Raw genomic sequence first — 20,053 nt, forward strand, 5'->3', positions numbered from 1 at the left:
CAGACTCTTAACAATGGAGCTAACTTTGAACTGCCCTCTGAAATGGACGAGCAAAGGGCATGCGGGTAGACAGTAAATGCAGGTCATGCTGCCTCACATCCCATGAAAGAATTATAAACCAAATTGGCAAACAAAGTTTGAACACCGATTAAACATGAGGTAATATGTTTTGATAAAATGGGGAGATTACTTGGCAGGTACAAGTCTAGGTAGGATAGAGGAAAATAGGCATCTGAGTACAAATACATAAATCATATAAAGTTACCCTGCACATTAACAAAGCCATAAATACAAAAAAATCCAAATTCTAATTTAAACCTCTGGTGAAACTCGTTACACCTCCTGAAATATTGTGTGCAATTCTAGATTCTATTACATAACAATAAAAGAGGTATTGGAGACAGTACAGAGATTTATGTAATTGATTTCAAAACTACATGGTATGCACATCAGGAAAGAGATTTGTTTTCTTAAAGTTGCTTCACAGGATGTCAGCTTTGTGGCTTGGTCCAGTATTTGCTGCCTCGTTCCTAACTGTCTTTGAGAAGGTGGTGGTGAGCTTCACCTTCGAACTGCTGTTTGGAAGATTTTAGGAAGAGTTTTGATGGAGTGGATATATAGAATGGCTAGTGGCCTGCCAACAGACACAAGCGGGTGGATAGTTAGGTTGGTAAATTTTAGATAAGGAACGTTGAGGGGATGCTGGTGAAGAACAGAACAATAAATTCCATGTACTGGGTGGGCCAAAAGGCACTTTCTGTGCTACTTATCCTGAAGAAAGCTATGTCTGCTGTGTATTCCACGCGTGCATTATGGAAGCACTAGTGGAAGCAGAGCAGGGGTATGACATAAACAAAGGTATGAAATAGTTTATAGTTTCCATACTAACTATAAGTTTCTCTCTTGCCTTGTCTCTCTACTCTTGTTTTTACCAGAGTTAACAAATTTGATCCCTTTCCATGGTAATTAATTTGAAAGCCTGTCTACTTTCCTGTTTATGCAGCTTGCTGAAACATCGTTCAGATATAGATTGTCCTAATGGTAAAGCTGCTGTATTTCCCACTACTGCTACCGGTGCTTCATGATATGATCCCATTTTTTTCTCACCGGTCATTGAACCACACGTTCACTTCTCTAATCTGCCACCTTCTAGTTTGCACATGACTCGGGTAATAACTCCGAGATTAATGCCTTTAAGGTTCTGATTGTTAATTTAATGCCTAGCTCCTCATGCTGACAATACAGAATCTCTTGCCCCATCATTGGTTATCAATGTGGATTATAATGAGAGTCCTCTCCCTTTGACTGCAAGTTCCTCTTCACCCCTGAGCAGATTCTCTAGAACCCTGACAGCGGCCAGATCTTGTGGATTTAGCATTTTTCTGCAGAAAGAATGCCTGTGCCCTACAACTCCTACATTCCTCATTTCTACTCTGTCTTGACACTGTGGGACACAAAGTTAATCCGATTCAGCTAGCTCATCCACAACGCAGCCCCCTCTCATCCAATGAGCAGAGAGACATTGAAGCCTGTAGGGCAGTTGCAAATCACAGACCCTATCCTAAGGGGGTGTGAGTACCTCCCCAGTACAAAACATCTTCCCCCCCCCCCCCCCCCCCCCCCCCCCCGATGTATTGTAGGTCAGCCTGCAGCTCTGAGCCAATGCTGTCAAGCTATAAGCACTTACTGTAGTTGTGTTTATTGTAGGTCACACTGGCATCCAGGAGCCCCCACATGCAGCAGCTGTGACACCTCACCTCTTCTGTCAGCTTGTTCTGTTTGAATTAACTACCTAATGATGTATTCAATGATTTGTTTTCTTTTCCTGGTGTATTTTATTAACTCTGCCATCAGTTCCTTTACAATTTTAAATCTTAGGAACAGGATAAATGTTAACCACTTGGTACTCGTCAAATAACCAGCTTCTTCACTTGTGGCGGAGTAAGACCAAATTCCTAGAGGTTGATAAAGTGGAAATAGCAAAGCAAAATTACATTCCCTTTCCTTCCTCCCCTAATTCCTTGACTTGCCAAACTGCCAGCACTTTGTCGAAAAGTGTGGCCCTGGAAAAGCACAGCAGGGCAGGCAGCATCTGAGGAGCAAGAGAGTGACATTCTTGCCCTGAGCCAGTCCTGATGAAGTGCTTATGCCCGAAATGTTCACTCTCCTGCTCCTCGGATGCTGCCTGACCTGTTGTACTTTTCCAGTGCCACACTTCTTGACTTTGACTCTCTGGCATCTGCAGTCCACACTTTCTCCTGCCAGCATTCTGTCCGCATATCACACTCGAGTCTCCCTGGTCATAGAGTCACAGAGCTGTACAGCACACAAACAGGCCCTTCAGTCCAACTTGTCCATGCCAACCAGACACCCTAAATTAATCTAGTCCCATTTGCCAGCATTTGGCCCATATCCAGATGCCTTTTAAATGCTGCAATTGTACAAGGCTCCACCACATCCTCTGGCATCTCATTCTGTCGATGTGCCACTGTGTGTGAAAAAGTTGCCCCTTAAGTCCCTTTTTATATCTTTTCTCTGTCTCACCTTTACACCTATGCCCTTTTGCTTTGGACTGACCTACCCTGGGGAAAAGAGTCATAGAGATGTACAACATGGAAACAGACCCTCCGGTCCAACTTGTGGACATTTGTTTTTAACCCTCTCCATGCCCCTCATGATTTTATGAACCTCTCTGGTCACCCCTCAGTCTCTGATGCTCCAGGGAAAACAGCCACAGTCTATTCAGCCTCTCCCTATAGCTCAAACCCTCCCACCCTGGCAACATCCTTGTAAATCTTTTCTGAGCCCTTTCAGGTTTCACAACATCCTTCCGATAACAGTGAGACTAGAATTGAACGCAGTATTCCAAAAGTGGCTGAACCAATGTCCTGTACTGCTGTAATATGACCTCCTAACTCTGATACTCAATGCACTGACCAGTGAAGGCAAGCATACTAAATGCTGCCTTCACTACTCTGTCTATCTGCAACTCCACTTTCAAGGAGCTATGAACCTGCACTCTAAGGTCTCTTTGTTTGGCAACATGCCCCAGGACCTTACCATTAAGTGTATAAGTCCTGCCCTGATTTGCCTTTCCAAAATGCAGCAACTCTCATTTATCTAAATTAAACTCCATTGACTCATCTGATCAAGATCCCATTGTACTCTGATATAACCTTCTTCTCTGTCCATTACCCACCGTTTTTGGTGTCATCTGCAAACTTACTAACTCAACCTCCCTATATTCACATCCAAATCATTTTTATATAAATGACAAAAAGCTGTGGACCCAGCACCGATCTTTATGGTACTCCACTGGTCACAGGCCTCCAATCCGAAAAGCAACTCTCCACCAGCACCCTCTGTCTCCTACCTTCGATCCAATTTCTTATCCAAAGGATTAGTTCTCCCTGTATTCCATATGATCTAACCTTACCAACCAGTCAGAGCTTTGTCAAATGCCTTACTGTTGTCCATGTAGACAACGTCCTCTACTCTGCTTTCATCAATCTTCTTCATCTCGTCTTCAAAAAACGACATCAAGGATTGTGAAACTTGAAAGGGTTCAGAAAAGATTTACAAGGTTGTTGTCGGGGTTAGAGGATTTGAGCTATTGGGTGAGGTTTAATAGGCTGGGGCTGTTTTCCCTGGAGTGTTGGAGGCTGAGGGGTGACCTTATAGACGTGTATAAAATCAAGAGGGGCATGGATAGGATAAATAGACGACAAAGTCTTTTCCCTGGGGTGGGGAAGTCAAGAACTTGAGGGCATAGGGTGAGGGGGGGAAAGGTATAAAAGAGATCCAAGGGGCAATCTTTTCACGTGGTGTGTGTATGGAATGAGCTGCCAGAGGAAGTGGTGGAGGCTGGTACAATTGCAGCATTTACAAGGCATCTGGATGGCTATATGAATAGGAAGGGTTTAGAAGGATATGAGCCAAGTGCTGGCAAATGGGACGAGATTAATTTAGGATATCTGGTCTGCATGGACGAGTTGGATTGAAGGGTCTATTTCCATGCTGTACATCTCTATGACTCTACGTTTGTGAGACATGATTTCCCACACAAAAAGCCATGCTGACTATCCCTAACAGATCTTGCCTTTTCAAATACATGTAAATCCTGTCCCTCAGGACTACCTCCAACAGCTTGCCCATCATTGATGTCCGGCTGATTATTCCACTGTTACCTGGCTTTTCCTTACCACCTTTCTTAAATAATAGCACCACGTTAGCCAACCTCCAGTCTTCCTACACCTCACCTATGGCCACCAATGATGTAAATATGTCAGCAGGGGCCCAGCAATCACTTCCCTAGGTTTCCATAAAGTTCTAGTCCCAGGGTTTTGTCCACCCTTTTGCGTTTTAAGACGTCCAGCACCACCACCTCTGTAATGTGGACACTTTTCAAGATATCACTCTTTAGTTCCCCACGTTCTCTCGCTTCCATATCCGTTTCCACAGTAAACATTGATGTGAAATACTCCTTTAGTATTTCACCCATCTCCTGCAGTTCCACACACAGGTGACCTTGCTGATCTTCCAGGAGCCCTAATCTCTCCCGGGTTGCTTCTTATGTCCATTAATATATTGGCAGAGTCCCTTTGGATTCTACTTAACCCTATCTGTCAAAGCTGTCTCCAGTTCCCTTTTTGCCCTTCAGGTTTCCCTCTTGACTTTACTCCTACTGCCCTTATATTGTTCTACGGATTCACTCGATCTCTGCTATTTATACCTGATACATGCTTCCTTTTTATTGATCAGAGCCTCGATTTCTGTAGTCACCCAGCTACCCCTACAGATCCTAGCCTTGTCCTTTGCCCTAACAGGAGCATACAGTCTCTGGAGTCTTTCATTTTTGAGGGATTCCCACTGATCCTTTACCTCCTAATATCACCCCCCCCCCCCCCCCCCCCGGTCAACTTCTGAAAGTTCTTGCCTAATACCATCAAAATCGGCCTTCATCCAATTTAGAGTTTTGACTTTTCAATGAGGTCTATCCTTCTCCATAACTATATTAAAACTAATAGAATTATTTCTGCTGGCCCCAAAATGCTCCCCCACTGACACCTCAGTTAGTTACCGTGCCTTATTTCCCAAGAGGTGATTAAATTTTGCTCATTCTCTAGTATGTGCGTTCACATACTGAATAAGAAATTTTCCTTGTGTACACTTCCTAAATTCCTCTCCATCCAAGTCTATGGCGGTCAGAGTCTGAGTTTGGAAAGTTAAAATCCCCTAACACTAAACTCTCTTATTCTTACAGATAATTGAGATCTCTGCAAATTTACTTCTCAATTTCCTGCTGACTGTGGGGGGGGGGGGGGTCTATAGTACAAATCCAATCCTTTTCTTATTCATCAGTCTGCTAAGCAACCTTTGCTCCTCAGCCAAGATCAGTCTGGTTATGTATCCTATTGTTCCTGGTTGCTCAGTCTGAGCATTTCCCTCATTACAATAGTGACTTTCATTCCAACGTTGGCAATGATTTGGTTCCAGACCTCATGGATACAAAGCCTTATGTAAAATCCAGTTGTTTTTTTCTATCACCCAGTAGACATTTTGTTTGTGGCCAGCTGTCTTCATTTCCCGAAAACCTCGTGTCAGTACAGATTGCTGCCAGGGGTTCTGAAACCTGATGCATGAGTAAGCGAAATTCAGACCACAAATGTTTGTGGAGTATGATACAGACTTAACTTACCAAAATATTTCAGACGTCACCAGTCCCACCCTCAGCTGTTGCTAAGCTATCTGACTGCTTGTTCAACATGGAGTCATACAGCATGGAAATAGACTGTTCGGTCCAACTTGTCATCTGTGTTGACCAAATATCCTAATCTGGCCCATACCCCTCCAAACCCTTCCTATTCTTATACCCATCCAGATGCCTTTCAAATGCTGTAATTGTACCAGCTTCCACCACTTCCTCTGGCAGCCTGTTCCATACACGCAGCATCCTCTGCATGAAAAGGTTGCCCCTTAGGTTCCTTTTAAATCTTTTCCCTCTCACCTTAAATCCATGCCTTCTAGTTCTGGACTCCCCCACCCCAGGGAAAAGACCTTGTCTATTTACCCTATGCATGCCCTTCATGATTTTGTAATCCTCTATTAGGTCATTCCTCAGCCTCCAACGCTCCAGGGAAAACAGCCCCAGCTGATTCAGTCTCTCCCTTAAGCTCAAGCCCTCCAATCTCACCAACATTTTTGTAAATCTTTTCTGAACCCGTTCAAATTTACCTATAGCAGAGAGAGCAGAATTGAATGCAGTATTCCAAAAGTGGCCTAACCACTGTCCTGTACAGCCCAACTACTATACTCTATGCTCTAACCAATAAAGGAAAGCGTACCAAATGCCACCTTCACTAGCCTGTCTATCTGCGATTCCACTTTCAAGGAGCTATGAACCTGCACTCCAAGGTCTCTCTGTTCAGCAAAAGTCCCAAGGACCCTACCATTAACTGTATCAATCTTGCCCTGATTTGCTTTTCCTAAATGCAGCACCTCACATTTATCTAATTTAAACTCCATCTGCCACTGCTCGGCCCATTTAGCTCATTCAATCAAGATCCCATTGTACTCTGAGGTAATTTTCTTCACTGTCCGCTGTACCATCGATCTTGGTGTCATCTGCAGACTTACTAACCATACCCACTGCATTCACATCCAAATCATTTACATAAATGATGAAAAGCAGTGGACCCAGCACCGATCCTTGCGACACACCATTGGTCACAGGCCTCCAGTCTGAAAATGAACTTCCACCACCACTCTGTCTCCTACCTTCAAGGCAATTTAGTATCCAAATGACTAGCTCTCCCTGCATTCCATGTGATCTAACTTTGCTAACCAATTTACCATGCAAAACCTTGTTGACTGTTTTGCTAAAGTCCCTATTGACAATGTCTACTCCTCTGCCTTCATTGATCTTTTTTTGTCACTTCCTCCAAAAAAAACTCAAGTTAGTGAAACACAATTTCCCATGCAAAAAAGCCATGCTGACTATCCCTAATCAGTCATTGTTTTTCCAAATGCATGTAAATCCTGTCCCTCAGAACCTCCTCCAACTACTTACCCACCACTGACTTTGGTGTCATTTTGCACCTTTTATTACCTCCACCCTGTGAATCCTACATCTTCTGATCCAAGATAATTCCTTGCTCTTGTACATATTCCATCCTGCACCAACTATGCACCAACCACCCTTTCCTTCCTGCTTGTTCTTCTGGAACATTGCATACTCTGGAATATTTAGTTCCAGCTTTTAGACTACATTGCTCCCATGGGACTGTAATGGCTGTAATATTATAACCACTAACCTGGTATTTGTGTTGTGAATTCATTCATTTTGCTCTGAATATTGCACACATTCCGGTAAAGAGTCAATTAGCTTCACCTTTTTTCTTTGTCTTTCCCCTCTGACCTTTTTTCTGTGTTTGTACATGCTAAACCTTCCTGTCCCACTCTGGGTATCAGTATCCAAGTAGCTCCCCTGTAATGCTGGCATGACTGCTTGCTACATAATCCTACATTTCCTTTCTCCCAAACTCTCCCCGTCTTAAGTAGTTGAAGATTGGCTCCACAACCAGAGTGATTTGATTTGCCGGGACACTGGTCCTTGGCGGGGGAGTCAAGTGAAGCCTTTCCACTAGCACAGCTCCCTTCTACCCTGTAGTGGTGGCAGTGCCCTATGAACTGTAACCCATTGCACTTACATCACACATTTAACTCCTTGCCTCTGGCCCAGGTAGCAATCTAGAGATTGTTACTTTGGAAATTCTGCTTTTGGATTTAACCACGAACTCTTCAAGATTTTCTAGCAGAACCTCATTTCTACACCTGTCAAAGGTTTTGGTACCAACGTGGGCAACACCTATTGGACTCTCTCCTCCTCCTTCAGCCCTGAGGTGATCTCCTTGACCCTGGCATTGGGTAGGGCACCTCAAACTTTGGCATTCTCACCCGTGACAGTAGTAGGTTGTGGTGAAGCCTGGTTAGACCACAGCTCTCGTGCTGTGCCTTGCCTGCTTCCTCTAATCAAGGCAATGGTGATGCTGATTTCTAAGGATGTGACTGGAATGGCGAGGAGAGATTGAGAGTTGGGGCTCCTGTATTTTGCTGGAGAAGTGAAGACTGAGGAAACCAAACTGAGTCATTTAACACCGTGAAGGCAAGATCTTGGGAAATTGCTTCCAGCTAGGAAAATGCCTTGGCTGTTAAGACAGTATTAACTGTCACGTGGGACATGTGTGGATGCACGCGCACGCAGTTTAGGTGGAATTTCTTTTACACAGGTGTAGGCCATACAGCCCACTGAGTGTGCCCCACCATTTAGTGCGATCATGGCTGATGGAATCGTTTCATTGCCTTTTTTGCTCATGTCATCCCTATAACCCTGTAACCTTTTGATAGTCAGAATCTCTCAACTTTTACCTTCAACATACTCAAAGACCATGCTTCCACAGCTCTCTTTGTGGTAGAGAATTCCAAAGATTCACAACCCTTTAAATAAATGAACTTCTCTTCATCTTGGACTTAAGTGACACCCCCGCCCCACCACCTTGTTTTTAAAACTCTGTTGCCTGGTTCTAGACTTGCCAAAGAAGAAAAATAACCCGCTTTCATTGACCAACTGTTTATTTTCCTTCATCCTTTGTGTTTGTTCCCAATGACTGACCGACTGGATATTTTCTCCCTTAGAATTTACCTTTTGCCCTAATTATAAACTACACTGAACTAACTGAGTGCGCGATGGAGTTGCCTGCCATGAAACCAGGCGAAAATAGTCTGGCAATCAGAATTTAGGGAAACTGATCAAACCATTTTACTGAGCTGCTCCGAGAAACCTGGAGACCCACCAGTAACTCAAAGGAAATCACCTCATGTTTTCCTGCCCTGAACCAAAATAAGTGGGACTTCCCTGCAGCTGCTTATTTCTCAAAGTAAGACCAAGCACTACTAGTGGCAGGTTCGTTTTCGTGGGTGTGGATTGCTATTTGTTTGCCTGTTTGCCCTGTATAGTGTTTCATGCAGTTTTTACATGGAATCTTGTCAATTACGTTAGCCTTGCACATGATGGGTGGTAGGGTCTTTTGTCCTGGTGAGTGTGTTGTCTGAGTGTGCCTGTCGGTTTATGGGCTGTCATGAATCCAGTGGGCAGAGATGTCTGACTGTCAGTTCAGAGATTTTTTTTTATATAAGCTAGCGTGGCTAATGAGTTAGGTTGTGGCATGTCCTCATTGCATTGTTTGTCTGTTAGGCATCTGCAGATGAAGTGGTGGGCGTTTCCTTTCTTGGCAAAGGCTTTGTCACAGGTCAGGGCTGCTGCAGTGTGGTGTAGGCCTTTTGAACAGGGTCCTGATGCAGCTTCTGTTGAATGTGTTCAGGTGGTTACTGTTGAAGGTCAGGATCTGGTCGGTGTGTGTAGTTTTCCTGTGCACTTTTGTGGTGCATTCACCGTTCTGTGTGCTTTCTGCAATCACTCTCAGGAATGGTTGTTAGTTTCCTCCTATCTTTTATAACTTTGATCCTTGCGAGCATGGTGTTGATAACCCAGTGTGTGCTCCCAATCTCTTCCCTTAGTTATTACAAAAATGTTGTCTACATATCTAAGTGAGAGTTTGAGTTCGACTTGCGGGAGGGCTGTTGTTCTAGTCCTTGCTATGAGCCTAAAGATGGGTGAGCCCATCGGTGGCCCGTTAACTTGTTCATATATCTGGCTGCTGAATATGAAGTACACCATCAAGCACAGGCCCGATGGTTTGAGTATGCAGTCCTTGTTGATTGGTTCCCCATTGTGTGGTCTGTTCTGTTTGTCCAGGAGGTTGGTATTGTCACTCTGGCTAAAGTTTTGTCAATCGATGTAAGTAGCGCTATTTACATCAAATAAGACCATTGCTTCTTCCTTGTCTAAGTTTGTGCTCGTGATGTTGTCTAGGAATTCCTGTGACGATTGTATGAAGTGTTTGGGTCTGCTGATAAGATGTTTAAGGTTTTGTTGAAGTGCTTTTGTCAGTTTATGTGACAGAGTTCCTGGGAATGCCATAATAGGTCAGGATATGTCTGGTTTGTGTTCCTTAGATAATCTGTAAAATTGTGGGGTATTGTTGCCTTCTGGCTCCATCTTTTGTAGGTCTGTCTTTGTTATCAGTTCATTTGCTACACACCCTTCTATAACATGGCTTCCCAAAGTGGGGTCAGGGCTCCTTTGCCAGGTCACATCAGGATTGAGAGCTCGAAGGTAGCGTCACTCTCTCTATAGAGCCCAGTGTGGATTCTCACAGTTGTAATCCTGCGCCAACGCTCTGAGGTAGACATACACGTAGACCGGGCGAAAGTGAGGACTGTAGATGCTGGAGCTCAGAGTCAAGATTGTGGTGTGGGAAATGCACAGCAGGTCAGGCAGCATCCGAGGAGCAGGAAAATCCAACGTTTCGGGAAAAAGCCCTTCATCAGGAATCCTGCTCCTCGGATGCTGCCTGAACTGCTGTGCTCTTCCAGCACCACTCTAATCTAGAATCTGGTTTCCAGCATCTGCAGTCCTTGTTTTTACCTCCCCAATGTAGAGGAGACCGTATCGAGAGCAACGGATACAATAAATAACGTGTGGAAGAGCCAGTGAAACGTTGATGGATGTGGAAGGCTCCTTGGGACCTTGGATGGAGGTGAGGGGGGAGGTGTGGGCACAGGTTTTGCAATTCCTGCAGTGGCAGGGGAGGGTGCCAGGAGGGGAGGGTGGGTTGTCGGGGGGGGCGTGGAGCTGACCAGGTAGTCACAGAGGGAACGGTCTTTACAGAAAGCAGATAGGGGTGAGGAGGGAAATATATCCCTGGTGGTAGGGTCCATTTGTAGGTCACGGAAATGGCGGAGGATGATACGATATATCCGGAGGTTGGTGGGGTGGTAGATGACGACTGGGGGTTCTATCCTTGTTGTGGTTGGAGGGGTGGGGTTCAGAGAAAAGGTTTGGAAGAATAATTGTTTTAAAACCAATCTTTTGTGTTGATGTAAATCCTATTCATCTGTCCATTTTATTGTCTTGTGTTCTTTTTGTCTGTATAAACAGAAGTTGAGGTGAACGTGCTCAATTTTGGTTTGGAAATGTTTGACTAATGAGAATAAATTTCCATGGAAAACTGCTTTCCCTTAAACAAGACTTCTAGAACATAGAACATAGAAGAATACAGCGCAGTACAGGCCCTTTGGCCCTCGATGTTGCGCCGATCCAAGCCCACCTAACCTATACTAACCCACTATCCTCCATATACCTATCCAATGCCCGCTTAAATGCCCATAAAGAGGGAGAGTCCACCACTGCTACTGGCAGGGCATTCCATGAACTTACGACTCGCTGAGTGAAGAACCTACCCCTAACTTCAGTCCTATATCTACCCCCCCTTAATTTAAAGCTATGCCCCCTTGTAATACCCGACTCCATACGCGGGAAAAGGTTCACACTGTCAACCCTATCTAACCCCCTAATCATCTTGTACACCTCAATCAAGTCACCCCTAAACCTTCTTTTCTCTAATGAAAACAGCCCCAAGTGTCTCAGTCTTTCCTCATACGATCTTCTCTCCACAAATATGCTGTTGAATATTAACACAGTCCCTGCCTGTGGACTGTGCTGGTAATTGCAGAGTTAGATTGGTCAGTGATCAAAGGAGCCCTGATACAATTGTTCCTGATACAGGCGCTGACTTGACACATTGACATCCTGCATCTAGCAAGCAGGATGGCAAGGAGCTGCAGTAACTGGGGAAAGTCCACACCTAATATAGTGGGCAGTGGCAGCCAACCTGTGAGAACAATGGAGATGACATTGCCGGAACACATTGGAAGGGTAATAGTTACAAGCTCCGAGCTGTTAGGCAGTAAAAGCTGTAAAAGCTGCCGTGTGAGAGTTGGAAAGCAAACATTGATTTCTACTGTAGCTGTGTTCATCAGGTAAACCTAAGCAGATTGTGTTTGTAATTTCCAACTTAAATGTTTTGTAACAGAACTGCACATAGACAAAATATTGTAGACAAATCCTCTGTGTGCGTACGTATCCGTGTGTCTGTGCATGTGTGCGTGTCTGTCAGTGTGTGCATACCTGTCTGTGTCCGTGTGTTGTGCATGTATACCTATCGTGTGTCTGTCCATGTGTGTGTGCGTGTCTGTCCGTCCGTGTGTGTGCCTGTCTGTCTGTCTGTGTGCGTGCCTGTCTGTGCATGTGTGCGCGCGAGCCTACCAGTCTGTGTCTGTCCACGTGCGCGTGTGTCTGTGTCTGTCTGTGTGCGTGCCTGTCTGTGTCTGAGCGTGCGTGCATGCCTGTCTGTGCGTGTGCGCCTGTGCCTGTATGTCTGTCTGAATGTTTGTGTGTGCGCGCGCCTGTGTTTGCGTCTGTGTGCCTGTGTGTGTGCGCGTCCCTGTCTGGGTGTGTGTCCCTGTCTGGGTGTGTGTCCCTGTCGGTGTGTGTGTCTGTGTGTGAGCGCTTGCGTGTGCGCCTGTGTGTCTGTCTGTGTGTGAGCGCTTGCGTGTGCCTGCCTGTGTGTCTGTCCGTATGTGCGTGCCTGTCTGTGTGTCTGTCCATGTATGTGCGTGCGTGCTTGCCTGTCTGTGTGTCTGTCCGTGTGTATGTGTGCATGCCTGTCTGTGTGGCTGTCCCTGTGCATACCTGTCTGTGTGCGTGTCCGTGCATGCCTGTCTGTCTGTGTGTACGTCTGCGCATCCGTGTGTGCATGCGCATGCGTGCTTGTCTGTGTGCGTGTCTGTACATGCCTGTGTGTGTGCGCGCATCTGTGTCTATGCATGCCTGTCTGCCTGCCTGTGTTGCGTGTCTGTGTCCGTGTCTGTGCATGCCTGTCTGTCTGTGCATGCTTGCCCATTTGCCTGCCTGGAGAAAGTGAGGACTGCAGATGCTGGAGATCAGAGCTGAAAATGTGTTGCTGGAAAAGTGCAGCAGGTCAGGCAGAATCCAAGGAGCAGGAGAATTGATGTTTCGGGCATGAGCCCTTCCTCAGGCTCATGCCCGAAACGTCGATTCTCCTGCTCCTTGAATGCTGCCTGACCTGCGCTTTTCCAGCAACACATTTTCAGCATCTGCCTGCCTGTCTGTGTGCGCGTGTCTGTGTGTGCATGCGGTTCCATGCATCCATCCCTGTCTGTGTGTGTCTGACTGCGTGCGGTGTCTGTGCGTGCCTGTCTGTGTGTGCGTCCGTGAATGCGTGTGCCTGTCTGCGTGCATGTCAGTGTCTGCCTGTCTGCATGCGTGTCCGTGTCTGCCTGTCTGTGTGCGTGCCAGTGTGTCTGCATGCATGTCTGTCTGTGTGCATGCGTGGCTGTCTGTGTGCATGCGTGGCTGTCTGTGTGCATGCGTGGCTGTCTGTGTGCATGCGTGGCTGTCTGTGTATCCATGCGTACGTGCCTGCGTGCGTGTCTGTCTGTGTGTGTGTCCGTCCGTGTGTATCCGTGCGTGTCTGTGTGTGTGTATCCGTGCTTACGTGCGTGTCTGTCTGGTTGTCCACCTGTGATTCACAATGCAGGCACAGTGTGTAATTGCAGTTCTCTTGATTCCTGTGTAGTGACCACTTTGACATGATGTAGTTTGAGGACTAGTAGCAATCCTGAGTCATAAGAGAATCACGTATTAGCAGTCCCACTAAAACTAGTGGGGCCGGAATCCCATTATACCCAATACACACTTTAATAGCTTGCACTTTAGAAATAGTGACCCCAATGCTTCAATCGTGTTATAGCGAATTTGCATTAACAAAATGTGCGTTACAGCAGAGCGACCTGTACACCACTTGAAAGCGACAAATAACATTTGTGGTGGGATATAAAACATTTTTGGACCTGATAGCCATCAGACATGCCCAGGAATCAGTACGTCCTCAATGAGGCCATTCCCTTTCCCCGTCAGTTGATCTGGCCATTGCTGCTGGCCCACTTGGGTTCCTTGTCATGTTGGTATTGGTACACAGGACAAGGGCTGCCCTTCCTGCTGTGAACCATCTTGATCCTGAAGACCCCAGCTGGTTGAGAGTTCCTGGCCATTGAGTTCTTGTGTAGAGAGCATCTGTTTAAACAGAGGAGAGGCAGCAGGGCGGGAATGGTGTTACTTAAATGTCCTTCCGTCAGAATTTTGTCAGAAATCCACTTTAGACTTTTCATCATCACAAAGTAAAAGTGGTTTCAGTTCCTTATGTGTGAAAGAATGCTTTAGGGTCTGTTTGTAAAGGTGTCCTCGCCATTGCTTTAAGGTCAGTAAGTCTGGTTTCCTGATGTCCCTGCTCTATTCACCCGGTACTTCAGACACAGGCCTTGAGCCTTGTAAACCCAAGAGCCTCTGAGTCTTCCCGAAATCATTCTCCCTCCTCTGCACTTTAAAGTTGTTTCTTAAAACTTAATTTGACTAACTGGTTCATCACCTGCACAAAAAAACCCACCATCTTATTTGGTTTCTCAGAGAGCACAGGTAGAGGCAGAGCGGGGGAGGCCGGGTCCGAGCCGGGGAGCGGGGAACAGGTCTCTCTTGCACTGTTAGCCCCTTTTTATTGAATGTTGCAGTCAGGTTGATTTATGACTGGGTTCACTGTTGTTTTTTGTTATGGATTATCCATGTCACTGAAAAGATTGGATTTTCAGGCTGTTAGCTCTTATTTTTCATTTCAACAACCACTCTGATGGGAACCACATGAGTGGTAAGCTGACTGATCAATACACTTCGGATTGATTCGAAAAACTTTACCTTTTCACAATGATTTTGGTGATTAAAAGCTATTCAGAGTTTTGGCCAAATGTTGCCCTTTGCAGAAAGAGTCTGCAGTTGCCAGATACTGACCAAGAGAGAGGGGAGCGCAAGGCCCAATACTGTTACCCTCACCCTGCTCCTGTCGCCTTTGTTTCAGGATCTCGGATCGTGGAGGTGGGATTCCTCACCAGATCATCGACAAAGTGACAGATTATCACTTCACCACGGCTGAGGAGAGCTCACAGGATTCCACAATGAACTCTTTTTACGGCCACACGGTCAACAGTGGGCCCCAGTCAGGGCCAATGCATGGGTAAGGACTGACCAGGATAATAACAGGATTCTTCATTCCCCATGGGCTGTTAGAGAGGCCTGACTTGGGTTTAATAGGTAAATAAACAAATCCAGTTTAAATTGCACACTGGCAGAGACTTTGCACTGTCTAGTAATAGATTATAGTTAGTATGAGGTAGTCTTGATACCAGACATTGGAATATGGAACTAAGGAGATCATTCAGTGCAAGAAATTCTGCCAATCCAGCCACACTGTCCAATGTCAACCAATGTGTAGTTCTGTTCACCGAGCTGGGAATTTGTGTTGCAGACATTTCGTCCCCTGTCGAGGTGACATCCTCAGTGCTTGGGAGCCTCCCGTGAAGCGCTTCTGTGATCTTTCCTCCGGCATTTGTAGTGGTTTGAATCTGCCGCTTCCGGTTGTCAGTTCCAGCTGTCCGCTGCAGTGGTCGGTATATTGGGTCCAGGTCGATGTGCTTATTGATTGAATCTGTGTCCTATGTAGTGTTTTCCTAGAGGCATGGCACTCATCCAAACAGGAACACAGCTAACGATCCGCATCCATGAACACCAACTAGCCACGAAACAACACGACCAGCTATCCTTAGTAGCCACACACGCAGATGACAAGCAACATGAATTTGACTGGGACAACACTACTATTATAGGACAAGCCAAACAGGTGTTGTCCCAGTCGAACTCATGTTGCTTGTTATCTGCGTGTGTGGCTACTAAGGATAGCTGGTCGTGTTGTTTCGTGGCTAGTTGGTGTTCATGGGTGCGGATCGTTAGCTGTGTTCCTGTTTGTCCTATGTAGTGTTTTCCTAGAGGCATGGCACTGATCCACAGATTCAATCAATCAATAAGCACATCGACCTGGACCCAATATACCGGCCACTGCAGCAGACAGCTGGAACTGACAACCGGAAGCGGCAGATACAAATCACTATAAATGCCGGAGGAAACATCACAGAAGCGCTTCACAGGAGCTCCCAAGCACTGAGGATGTCACCTAGACAGGGGATGAAATGTCTGCAACACAAATTCCCAGCTCGACGAACAGAACCACAACAACGAGCACCCGAGCTACAAACCTTCTCAACTTTGAATGTCAACCAATAGATGGAGCTAGTCACTAACAGCATTGTACATTAAAACACTGCTTATATTAAAATCTTGGGCCTAATATTTTATTATGCAAGTTACTTCATTTGGGAATGCAGTGTTGCACTTGTACAGTTCAGGATTTCATGCATTTCTCAACCAGAGAAAGAAAATATGAAGAAAACTAATTCTGGCTCTAACATTGATTCCTAGGGGAAATTGTAAATCACTTAAATTTGTGACTGAATTCCTGAAAAGTGAGCTTTTACTGTAACACTCGCTCATTCTATTGCTACACTCACACACCAATGGAAGCCATTGTCTGTTTCGACTCTTACACCTTGTCCAACTCTACCTGTGTTAATTTGGGAAGCTTCCAACTTCTCTTCACCTTGATGATCATACATTTCCTCCAATTTCTATGGATGATAAGGGAGCTATTCTGTATAGTTATTGGGAAATGACAGTTTTTATCCTGCTGGTTCTTGAACCTGATGAGTGGTGATTGGTTCATGGTGTTGCTATGACAGATGTCTGTGTTTAAAGGGGCGAGGTGATATAGTGTGGGTTAACTGCTGTGAGCATCAACCTTATTCCCCCACGGGTTGGGGAGTGAGGCACAACCACAACTCAGACTAGGGCTATGGAATGAGAGCTGGTGAGGGTGGCAGTGTTCCTGTGGGAGTTGATCCATACAAACACATCCCCAACCCAGTGGTCTGCTCTGGAAGCTCCCATTCGAGGGGAATTAATCATAGACTCTCTACAGTACTGAAAGAGGCCATTCGGCCCATCGAATCTGCACTGACTCTCCTGAAGAGGATCCCACTAAGTCCCAAGTTTTTAACCAAGGTCAATCCATCTAACCTGTCCATCTTTGGCTGTGGGAGGAAACTCGAAACCCATGCAAACACTGGGAGAGTGTGCAAATTCCTCATTCTATCTAGAAGATAGATGCTCTCCCCAACCCTACAAAGTCCATTTTGGGACACCCTATTCCCACAGCTCTCCTGCTTTGTGTCCTTTGTTTTCTCATGGGGCATGAGAAGCCTCCCTGAATGCAGTACGCTACAGCAATATTGCTGGCCATACAAAGGACTGAAGACTGAACGATAGAAAAGAGGTTTCTATCTCTCCAAAAAGATTGAACAATCTCTGGGCTCCATTCTGCATAAGAGAACTGCTTGATTGAGACCTTTAAGATTACAAGGGAGGCTAAATCAGGAACTATGTTAGTCATTACTAAATTCATTCAGGAATTCCAGATCAACGTTACTACCCAGAAGTGGTTAGAACGTGGATTGTGTTTGAGGAAAACCATGTAACCAGATAAATGAGGGAGAAAGGTTGAGTGAAAAGGAATGGGAGGGGGCTGATGTGTACAATAAACACTGATCGAGACCTCGTGGTTATCAGACAGCCTCTTGCTACAGCTTTTTGAGTATTTGATATCAGTATGAAGGTCATTGCTGGGATGTGCTTTCCACCATTTTAGTTGCTATTGACCCCGCAATGAACCACTAACTCAAAACAAACTGATACCAGTTAGCAAATTTCCAATCAATCATTTAATATTTTAGGTAGTGACTGAATCAAAGGGGCATGTGGATGAACAGATGACGAATGCAGTACAATCAATCAGTTCATCTATAATGTGATGGTTGTGTTCTTGTGCAATACCACGTTATAGAAAAATCGCACTTTAGAAATAGCACTTAATGTTGGTGATGTAACTGCATTACAGCAAACACGTTTTAAAAGTTTGCATTTTGATGAACTGGGGACACCTCTTAATCACATGACAGTGAATTCATGTTAAAGAAACACTCGCTATAGCAGAGCGACCTGCACGATTCTGGATTAAGCTGATACTTCAATCTCTAATGATATTCAAAACGAACAATGGAGCAACGTTGTAAACGATGGGGAGGGCACTTCAGGCAGTTACCAGAAGTGTTTGGTTGTTGCTGTTTAGGTTTGTTGTCCCGTCTTGTGCCTGATGGATTCTCTGAGCAGGTTGCAGGACTAAAACTGTCCTTTGTTGTTTGTCCAGGTTTGGCTTTGGTCTGCCCACCTCCCGTGCTTACGCTGAGTACCTGGGTGGATCGCTCCACATTCAGTCTATGCAGGGCATCGGGACAGATGTTTACCTGCGCCTAAAGCACATTGATGGGAAGGAAGTAAGTTTCCGCATCTAGGTCAGGAGCCAGAATCATCATCTGTGGAGAAGATTGCTAGACGGTTATATTACACTAACCTCATGGCTCCAAACACAACTGGACATGAACTGCAATAATTCTGAAGACCTACTTTTGGTTAAGAACAAAAAAAAAAATCTGAGAAGTTCGTCTTAGCATCACTTGGAGTGAAGGAGCTCTAATTTAACTGACTGTGAAAAAAAGGACTGCTGGAAAATACTTGCAGCTTGGCTTGAATGAGCAAAGACAATAGACTCCTGTTGACTGACCTGATGCTAACAGTGATCATTTTGGTCAGCAGTGCCCTCTGCTGGTTTGTCTACATTTTTCTTCCAACAAGGGGACTAATGGTTAACAGTCGATAAGAAGCAGGAAAGAAAATCCAAACCCCCACACTTTTTAAACTCTGGCTGTAGAGACACATTTATTTACCACAGTTTAATACAAGCATAGTATAATAATAACTTCTGAATTTTAATCTTTTCTAAGACTTTATGGTAACCATTTCTGAATTTGACAGAGGCCACCCATTTTCCTATTGAAGTCGCAGGTTGTGTTGCGTTCCAGTGATTTGATACATTAATATTCACCCTATGTATATTGTGAGAAGAAATAGTTTTCATTCCAGATCAATCGCCGTTCATTTAATTTGTTATAAATTGAAATTGCAGTATTTTTAGATGCTGGTGCTACTACTTTAAGCTGAAGCTACTGCACTCCCACCAGAATTACAGGGTGTTTGTGCAGTCCCTACAGATTATCTGCTCAGAGTTTGAAATGTTTGTTCACTTGTTTGATATCACAGCACAACAGTGACCCAGTTGTTATTACAGATTCAAGATGTGGAGATTGATATTTGTAAATTGTATAAACCATAGCAGCAGAGTAGCCTTGTAAGGCTCCTTTTGGTTAAGGCTGCTTTACTTTAACCATTTATAGCTCAGATCTTGTTGTTGGTTTGTCTTGTTGCTCCTTTGAGCTTTATGTTGATGCTGTGCTCAGCGACTGACATTACTGTGACACACAGGTCCGTGCAGTATCACCAGTTCCTCAAGGGGTTTGTTCTTCATCTTCTTCTGGAAAGCTCCCAAAGCCTGCAGGATGGTTCTAGCTTCCCTCCGATTACAGAAAAACCTTTAACTTTCAGTTGGGAAGCCACTGGGAGCAGTAGAGCATCAGGGCTGCAAATACAAGACTGATGTCATGTTGTGGAATTGCCCATCGTCATTCCTGCATTCAGTAAGGGATAGGTCAGTTTTATCTTATTGGAGCGAATAAGGAAGATGATGATCCATTAAAACAAAAGTACACTGTTTAAAGAGTATTCCTAACACATGGAGAAAGGTGATTCATTTAATTGGAATTGAATTTTTTTTCCCCTTCGAGTAACCTCTTCCCTTCTATATCTAACCTTAAAATTTGTCTGCTATCTGAAGATTTTTTTCTGGAGCAGGTAAAATTTTATTTGAAATTGGATTATGATATTATAAATTACATTTAATGTTCAGAAGGAGGCAAGAACAGAAATATGGATACTAGCCTCCTTTACATTAAGTGATGTTGTAATGTCTTGCTCGCTTTCAAAGTTAAATGTTCCACATTATAGATACAGAAAAATCTGATATGCTGAGAGAAAATCACTTTTTTTTTGATGTACAGCAACTGCCTGTGTATTTATGGTATTCAATATGGTGAATAATTATCAATAAATTGCCACAAAAAAGAA

The 20,053-nt window shown here is 44.8% G+C and overlaps 1 protein-coding gene across 2 annotated transcripts in view; it reads left to right on the top strand.

Moving 5' to 3' along the window:
• The window catches only part of bckdk (branched chain keto acid dehydrogenase kinase), a 61,098-nt gene extending 41,045 nt beyond the window's left edge, over window positions 1–20,053 (top strand). For both annotated transcript variants that reach the window (XM_043718757.2, XM_043718755.2), the window contains 2 exons: window positions 14,889–15,044; window positions 18,183–20,053. In XM_043718757.2, the coding sequence (XP_043574692.2) occupies window positions 14,889–15,044; window positions 18,183–18,327 (301 nt within the window). In that variant the 3' untranslated portion in view covers window positions 18,328–20,053. The remainder of the gene's footprint in view (window positions 1–14,888; window positions 15,045–18,182) is intronic.

Source organism: Chiloscyllium plagiosum, unplaced genomic scaffold (genome assembly GCF_037043375.1).
Source record: "Chiloscyllium plagiosum isolate Xiang-an unplaced genomic scaffold, Cpla_swu_hap1 HiC_scaffold_31, whole genome shotgun sequence".
Classification (NCBI taxonomy): Eukaryota; Metazoa; Chordata; class Chondrichthyes; order Orectolobiformes; family Hemiscylliidae; genus Chiloscyllium; species Chiloscyllium plagiosum.